Source organism: Cynara cardunculus, assembly GCF_001531365.2.
Source record: "Cynara cardunculus var. scolymus isolate 2C chromosome LG 17, CcrdV1, whole genome shotgun sequence".
Taxonomy (NCBI): domain Eukaryota; kingdom Viridiplantae; phylum Streptophyta; class Magnoliopsida; order Asterales; family Asteraceae; genus Cynara; species Cynara cardunculus.
The window spans coordinates 36,869,244-36,878,661 of NC_037544.1; the positions used below are offsets into that span (position 1 = coordinate 36,869,244).

General features: G+C 33.0%; 1 protein-coding gene across 1 annotated transcript; it reads left to right on the top strand.

Moving 5' to 3' along the window:
- The first annotated feature begins 3,875 nt into the window (after window positions 1-3,875).
- Window positions 3,876-5,529, top strand: LOC112500043 (protein DETOXIFICATION 51-like). Its single transcript, XM_025103302.1, has one exon. The coding sequence runs from the start codon at window positions 3,876-3,878 to the stop codon at window positions 5,496-5,498; it is 1,623 nt and encodes a 540-aa protein (XP_024959070.1). The 3' UTR covers window positions 5,499-5,529.
- Window positions 5,530-9,418: the final 3,889 nt, after the last annotated feature.

Here is a 9,418-nt window from a genome sequence, read left to right on the forward strand (position 1 = left end):
ACTTCGTTATTGTATCTAAATTAAATTATAATAAAAATTTTGAATTAAAAAATTACATAAAAAATGAAGAATTTCAAATAGTTAATTTGATACTAATATCGATATATTTTTGTCAAATTATTATGATATCGTCAAACATATATTTTATTCAAAAATAAAAACATCATCGCTTTCTCAAAATCACATAAAGTCATATTATAACATCGACTGAGATAAAGAATAAAATGAAATATTAAAAACAAGATGTATCTCGCTGCATTGCGCGAGTACGCTTCTAGTATATATATATATAAGCGATGACACATATATTTGAGTTCCATATTGATAATTAATGTAGTGGCGATTCATCTTAAGTTTAATTTTAAAAATACATTGTGTCCCCAAACTTGTCGAAGATTCTTTTCTCCTGAACCCGTTAGAGATTCCTTTCTCTGGAAACCATCAATGATTAGTTGGGGCGGGGTCATGGGCTTAAATGGGGTTCGAGGTTGGAAATGGGAGGATGCATACCCGCATAGCTTCCTTGTCTACTTAGCAGGAAAGTATGTCTTGAACGTAACATAATCATAACAGACATGGTGAGATATTCCCGTGTCTACCCACCACCCATCAAATCCGCCAACCAAGTTGACTTCAAAGATCGTAGTCGTGTAAGGCTCTATAATCAGGTTAGGCTACAGTGTAGGCCTGTAGGGTATGGCTTGTTCCCACACTTTCATGCCATATGATCTGATTTCTTATAACTGTAATAAATGTTTTTTTTAAATTGATCTGATTTCTTTTACAATTTTTATGATCAGTAAAAATTATAATATTTAACTTAACATATAATTAAAAACAATTTAGTTTTAAGTTATATATATATATATATATATATAACAATTAAATAGAAAAATTAAAAAATTAAATACCGAAAATGTTTATTGACCAACCCAATATAACACACCATGTGTTTCAACTAGTATTTATCCATTACCCAAACTAATGGAAATAAAAAAAAGTTTGTGTACCAAAGGATTTTGACTTAGCGATATGTGAGTTTTTGACTTCTTAAGAGGTCAGGGGTTCAAACCTTATAAATGTAGGGAGAGTATGTGAGTTTATTTGTTTTATTTGTCATATATAAATATTATAGTTTTAAAAAAAAACTTGTGGATCAAAATAAATTGTGGAAAAAAATGAATATTTTTTGGGGTGTTTCAAAATAATTATAATACAATTTCTTAAGTTGTATTAAATTATACTTGAATTTTCACGTAATCCTTTTTGTTATAATAAATTAATAATTATTATCAATCAAATAACTCCGTGCGATTCAGAATATAGGTTGTTTGTTTACCTCTTAATAGTTCTATTAAGAGACAATATCTGAATTGTTAAGAGGTGAATCTTGTTTGACAAAAAAAAATTCTGCCTCTTAATGGTTCTAAAACCCTCTGAATGATTTTGTATCCTGGATCTCCCTTAACAATTAAGATCCCTTAACAATTAAGAGCCCTAATTTCATTGTACACAATTACTAAACAATTATATTTTATTTTGCACTATATCATGAGAGCATCTTAATCATTCTGACCACTTAATCATTCTGCACCAAACCATTCAGCAATTGCCAATCAGACCTTAAAAAACAAAAGAATTTAAAGTATTAAATAACTTGTATCCATAGAACATCTGACGTGACATAAATAATGAATAAATAGAAGTTAATATCATTCCAATTGCCATCAAAGAGTTCACTACCTTTTTGCGTAAATATTGTATTCGGGGGAAATGATGGGTTCGTAAGCTACAAGGGGTACCTTTTGGATGTGGGATGCTCGTTTAACCTCTGTATTAATCTCGTTCTTTATTAATCAGTTAAAGTTTTAGTTTATTGATACATATTGTAGTGTTTCGTAGCTCAAAACAATATTAAATCAACTTAAAACAGTAGTATTTATTTTGGTCCGTAATTTTGATGTTATACGAACATTTCTAACAACTTTTTCAAAATGTAGAAAAAACAAGATTTTACAGATTTTTTTTATCAACCTAGATATCCAACCCGCTATGCAAGCCGACTAATCTCAAGGCGACCACCTGCTTTGCAGATAGTCCGGAGTCACGGCATTTGAACCTCCATGACCACAAAGAGTTTTTTATTTCTCCTTGGATTTGAACCTGAGACCTCCTGGCACCTTTGACCTTTCGAGTTAAGTTCAAACCAATCAGACACCACCCTTGGGTTGATTTTTCTTTTTTGGGGGTCTAACGTCTTCATCAAAACTTCCTTTAAAACCGAGAAAGTAGCGAACGAATGCAAATTTTTATAAATTTGGAGATTTTATTTCAAAATCTGTTTTGTTACCTCCACGTAATTACTTCAAATCGATCGATAAAATAAATGGAAAAAGAAAGAGAAAAATATTTTGATTACTTTATTTGTTTCAAAATAAATGTTCAGAATTAAAAAGACATAAATTTAAAATTACATAATTATTAAACTTTTTAATCAGCTAAATAACAATTATACCCTTAGCAAATAACAGATAAATTTTCTGTATCTCATAATTAATGGTAAAATAGAAAAATAGACATTCACTTATGAAACCAATGTTCTGTATCTCATAACATAAATGTTACAAACCAATCTTAACCATCCATCTACCCCAATTTTATAATATATATCTTAATTGTTTCCAAATAAAACGAAAACCATAACGAATAAACTTCATCATCATTCATAAATATCTCGATCATAATAAATAAACCATAATCACCTTCCATATATATAAATTGTTCATTAGGGTTGGGTTCCGATAAGAAGAGAAGTTATTTTGAGATGCGTAAGAAGAGATTCCACCCTTGGATCAATCATAATTAAATGTCAACACTAATGAGGTGCACTTGATCAATTTTCTTCTAAAACACAATTTATGAGTGAGCATGAGATAAAAAGTGATCAAGAGCTCAAATCTCTTCTTACGCTTCTCACCATAACTACTATCTCACACGATCTTTTGCCTTGTACTATAATCCAAAATCCATATAACTTCTAACATTTATATCAACTCTCCTCTACATACATACATACATACATATTATATAGACTTGGGATCATGTGAGACCAAGAGTTTTTCATGAGATTCGTAAGACCAATTCTCAACCCTTCGATTAGATCTACAATCTGAACATTCATAATCACAAAATTGCTACGAGACTTCTCAATAATCACAAAATTGCCACCGTGCAACTTTAGACCATTAGATCATTAGCTTATAAAGTTGATCAATGAACATAAATTGGTCTTATGGGTCTCACGAAAAACCCTTGGTCTCACGTGAACCCAACCATATACACACACACACACACACACACACACACACATATATATATATATATATATATATCAACTCTCCTCTGCATATATACATAGGGTTGAGTTCACGTAAGACCAATCTGTTTTCGTGAGACACATGAGACAATATTTTTACACTTAAACTTCACAACAAAATATTGTAAAAGTAAAAAAAAAAAAAAGACGAACCTTCACTTAAAAAACAGCGTGAAAGTTACATTCATAATATTTTACTGTAAAATTTAAAAGTGTAAAAATATTATATATACATTTCACAATAAGTTACAAAGATGTCGATAAATAACCATGCCCAATATATCAAGAAAAATAGAAAATAACAATAATTTTAAAATAAAAAAATAAAAAAAGTTGGTTAGCCTCTTCACCTCCTTCTATTAATACATGTCCCTTCTCTTTGAGACCAAAAACGAGATAAAACACACCTTCGCCAACACACACACACACACACACACACACATATTGAGACTGCTCTTTACGAGAGTATCTCCTTCACACACATTTTCACACTTTCACTATGTGTAATCCCACCACCAATCCACCACCACCACCACCACCCACCGCCGTCTCCGATCACCTCCTCCCACCACCACCACCGCCACACCCCCATTTCTATCTAGATCTCTTCTCATTATCCATCCCCAAAACCCACTCTAAAAACCCTCAATACCACCCTAATAACATCCTCTTAATCCCTTCCCCTTCTGAAATCATCCATGAAACCAAAGCTCTCTTTAAGCTTTCTTCTCCGATTGCTTTAACGGCTCTGATCCTCTACACGCGTTCCATCATATCTATGTTGTTCCTTGGCCGGCTCGGCGACACTGAGCTCGCCGCCGGCTCCTTAGCCATCGCCTTCGCTAACATTACTGGCTACTCTGTTTTATCCGGCTTGGCTCTCGGCATGGAGCCGCTTTGTTCTCAGGCCTTTGGTGCCCGCCGGCCGAAGCTGTTATCGATTACGTTACATCGGACTGTTATTTTCCTTCTTCTGGTTTCGATTCCGATTGCATTTTTGTGGCTAAATACGTCACGGATTTTGATTTATTTACATCAAGACCACGACATCGCACGCTTGGCTCGCACGTATCTCATCTTCACCTTACCCGATTTGGTATCCAATTCGTTTATCCACCCGACCCGCATTTACCTTCGCGCACAAGGCATCACTCTCCCTTTAACCCTAGCTTCTCTCATTGGTACTCTTCTGCAATTTCCGATGACTTATTTGCTGGTTTTCCGGCTGAACTCCGGCGTGGTGGGTGTCGCTGCTGCTTCTTCAGTCTCAAATTTTGTTGTGTTGGTGGCGCTTGTTTTTTACGTTTGGTGGACCGGGTTGTACTTGCCTACATGGAACAACCCGACCCGCAAGTGTTTAACCGGGTGGGGCCCGTTGGTTCGGTTGGCCGCACCGAGTTGTGTCTCGGTTTGTCTCGAGTGGTGGTGGTACGAGATCATGATCGTTCTTTGTGGGCTTCTTGTGGATCCGAAGGCGACGGTTGCGTCGATGGGGGTTTTGATTCAAACAACTGCTTTACTGTATGTGTTCCCGTCGTCACTTAGCTTCGCGGTTTCGACCCGGGTTGGGAATGAGCTCGGAGCGAACCGCCCTGATAAGGCACGGGTGTCTGCGATGGTGTCTGTGTTTTTTGCGGGTTTGATGGGTTTATCTGCGATGCTATTTGCAACGTCAATGAGACAAAACTGGGGTCGAATGTTTACGAATGATTCAAATATATTACGATTAACATCAATGGCCCTACCTATTATTGGGCTGTGTGAATTGGGAAACTGTCCACAGACAGTTGGCTGCGGGGTTGTGCGTGGTACAGCCCGACCAACCACCGCAGCCAATGTGAATCTTGGGGCATTCTATTTGGTCGGAATGCCCATAGCAGTGGGCCTCGGGTTTGGACTCAGAGTCGGGTTTATTGGGCTTTGGGTCGGGTTACTTTCAGCCCAGGTTTGTTGTGCTGGGCTGATGTTATATGTGGTGGGGACCACAGATTGGGAAAATCAAGCAAAGAAAGCAGAGATGTTAACATGCAACGGAGGTGCAGGTGGAGATGCATCCTTAGCTTCTCCTGATCGGGACATTGAAAAACAACCGTTGATTTGCATAATGATGACGTCATCATGATAACACGTTTGACCAAAAGAAAAAGTCAAAGTTAACAAAAATATAGAGGACCCCATTTTGAAATTTATAATTATTATTATTATATGATAATAATTATTTTTTAAAATTTTTGAAGGAGTTTCATTGAGTTTGAATGTGTATTATTACTGATTTTTTTGGGTGGGATTTTACATAAATTAATTAAAAAGAATTAATTTTGATTTTCCTTGTATAAATGGTATTTTTTTTAAATTGATTCGGTTTCCCGTTTTACCCTTGCTTGCGATCTTCGGCAACATTTGTCCAATAACGGAACTTGAAAATTCAGTGCATTTATTATCCTGCATATCGTGTCGGTTTTGAACTTGTTTTCAAATGTGTGTGTACAGATATGTTGGTTGTTATTTTTGCATTGATATATGTATCGTAACATAATCAATTATGATTACATGAGTTGTAATCTCACATCTTATTCCTGAAAAACATCAAGAAGGGTCGTTTTCTGAAAGATAAGATGAGTATCGAGCCAATTTAGTTATGATTTTCCACGTTTGTTTATTCTAGTAATCGTAAATGACGTGTAACTAATTTTGAATTGTTTCCCGTCAATGAGAAGTTCAGTAGCGTTTTATCAGATGGTGTTGATTATGACATAAATAGACGGAATTGCATGTTTTCTTGTGTACCCTTTTATGGTAAAGGGGTATTTTTGTTAAGACATGAAGTCGTTTATTACAGCAGGTAAAATAACAAAAAAGGACATGACAGTAGAAATGTTATTGTATGCAAAAGATATTGAGTAGTTCTACTGAAAATAAGTGGTATACTGAGATTGGCTAGTGGGAATGGTAAATTGACGAAAAAAGACATAAAGAAGTAATATTACCAAAAAGGACATGACAGGTTGTAGGTTAAACGTAAACGCAAGATAAAACTTTGTTAAAATAAGGTAATTGACAAAAGGGCACTTACAAGTGAGAATCGTAAACTGACAGAAGGGGATGTAGAGTAAGAAATGTAAAATGACGAAAAAGGACATGGGAAGATAAAGATTGAACAGATATGCAGGGTAATATATGTGTGGATAAGGATGGTAAAATGACAAAAAAGGACATGACAAGTTAAGGTAAACAAGTTATCTTGGTGTTTCATTTCCCTCCTCATGATAAGGATAGAAAAAATATGTTGCAAAATGAAGGGTGGCCATGGGGTTAAAGGGGTCCATTCCATCCATAAACAGTCTGTCATAGAAACTGAAATAGTAGATAGGGATGGGAAATAAAATAGCTACTTGTCTGGTTTTCAAGTGCCATTCTTTTTCTTTCGGGTTTAAGTTTCTTTTTCACGCATTATGCCTGTACTTTGTGCATTGATTGCTGGTACGTCAACAGTTTCCTACAGTCCCGATGTTGTTATCGAGGCTGACAACCTCTGGTACGCAGTTGTGTGCATTTCAAACCTAAACAGTGAAAAACAAACTTCACCATTTATATATCTTGCTATTTGTGCACATAACTACAAATTAAGTCACATTCTTTTTGCATAAAATAAAAGGAAAAGACAAAGAAAAATAGTAGCAAGCGGGGGTAGAACCTCATTTTGGGACCCCTATCCCATCCAACACATCGAATTTCGAACCTAATTCATTGCATTTACATGATATTTTTGACATGCTTATGCTTTTCTAACTGTTCTATACATGGATTTGTAAGAATCTTGACGACTTTCTTTTTCCGTTTTTATAAATCAATTTTCTTCCTTATAAAACTTTTTTTATATTTTACAAATATCAGAGAAATATATCTGTGCATTTAATCTGTCACCAGGGGTGGATGGCCATAGGGGTCTTGGCCCCTGGGTTTTTTTTTCCCGATAGAGTGAAGCATATTCAGTTTATTAAGGTTTTAAGTATAAAATTCTTTTGGCCCCTTCTACTAATGTTGATCAAGTCTATTTGTCACATTTTAAATATGACTAAAAAGAAGATATAGATGAGGAATTTGGCTTTAATGTTGAAAGGATTTGGATACATACATGCATACATAAGTACATACATACATGCATACACATATACATACAAACACGCACGTATACGTAAAAGGGCATATTCAAATAAAAAATCTAAATATCATGAGAAAGTAAGAGAAAAAAAAGGTTAATAGAATGTTCATATGTGAATCATTTGAAAAAAAATCGGAAAAATCTATTTCAAGTTGCATTTGTGAACCAACATTACATATTATATTCATATAGGTTCATATATGAATTTTCAAATGGTTTTATATATTGATTCTTATATGAACGTTCTCTTCTTTATCAAGTATATAACCTAACTTCTTATTTAAACCTCCGTATACATACATACATACATGCATGCATGCATACATCCATACATACATACATACATGCATACATACATACATACATACATACATACATACATACATACATACATAGGGTTGGGTTCTCGTGAGACCATTTTTTTACACTTAAAACTTCACAGCAAAACGCTGTGAAAGTAAAAAAAACCAAACATTCACAGCAAAAACACTATGAAAGTTACTTTCACAACGTTTTGCTGTGAAGTTTCAAGTATAAAAAAATGATCTTACGAGTCTCACGAAAACAAGTTGATCTCACATGATCCCAAGATCCCAAGTGTGTGTATATATATATATATATAATATAATATAATATAATTACCCAAAAAATTAATGTCTATGGTTGGGTGACAACCCTTGCTTCCTACCCATGTGGATGTTTGCTCACTTCTTATTGGTTGAATTGATATCACATGTAGAAAATAATCTCACATGGAAAAAAATTGAAGCAATAATGGATGCTCTCAATTTGATTATTTAATTAATATTAAATTAATTTCTTTTTTATTAATTGATCAAAACAAAGTTATTATTTCATTTTTGTCAAAATTCAATATTGTATATGAAGGACTTTTAGTGTTAAAAATTTCAATAATTAATTTGTATTTTATTTGCATGAGTTGATAATATTTAATAATTATTTTAAATAATATGTTAACACTACAAAATAAATGACCTTTACTCATAAAAACCATCTTGAGAAATTTCCGTTGGTGATTACCGATAGATCACCTAGAAAATACCAATGGTTCAGTAAAACCTAATATTTTTCGAGAAAATACCAATCGATCACCAAGTGAATCCCTAGATAATTTTTCACTGATTTAAATTACCAACAATTTACCCACCAATTTTATAACGGTTTTTGTGACGAATTACCCTTTAATAACAGGTTTTCGAGAAAAAAACCCGTAGGCAAAAGCCCTTCATTTAGTAGTGTAAAGAAGTTTAAAACAATATTGACATAGATTTTTGAATTTAAAAGTAATTAATTGGTTTTAAAATTTTAGTATAATTAAAAAAATATAATTAAATTCATACAACTATACACATTAATGTTTAAACTAAAAAAGAATTCCAATAAAAAAAATGACAATAAATTTTATTTTAATTTCAAATTTGACAATTAACTTTTGAAAATTATATTTTTCTTTTTTAAATTATTTTAAAAACATTTATTTATTTAATATTGGTTGTCTTTCTTTATATTTAAATGTGATCATAAACATCATAACCAACTTGGTTTATATTATTCTAATAAATATTATTTTAGCAACAAATTTCAATTGTTAAATTAGAAATTAAATAAAAAAATATTAAATAAAAAAAATGATAAATTTGATGATAACCATAGTCATGCTCATGTAGGTTGTATTAAGTAGGGGTATGAGTTCACTATAAATGTAGCACATTCATTACAATTAGGTTATGGGTTGCTTATTTTTTTTATTTTTTTTTTGATAAATTATTAATAAAATTCACATCTATGTTGGATTTTTAATAATTCATAATCTTATTTAATATTTGATTATTTTAAAATCGTAATCAATTCGATGCATA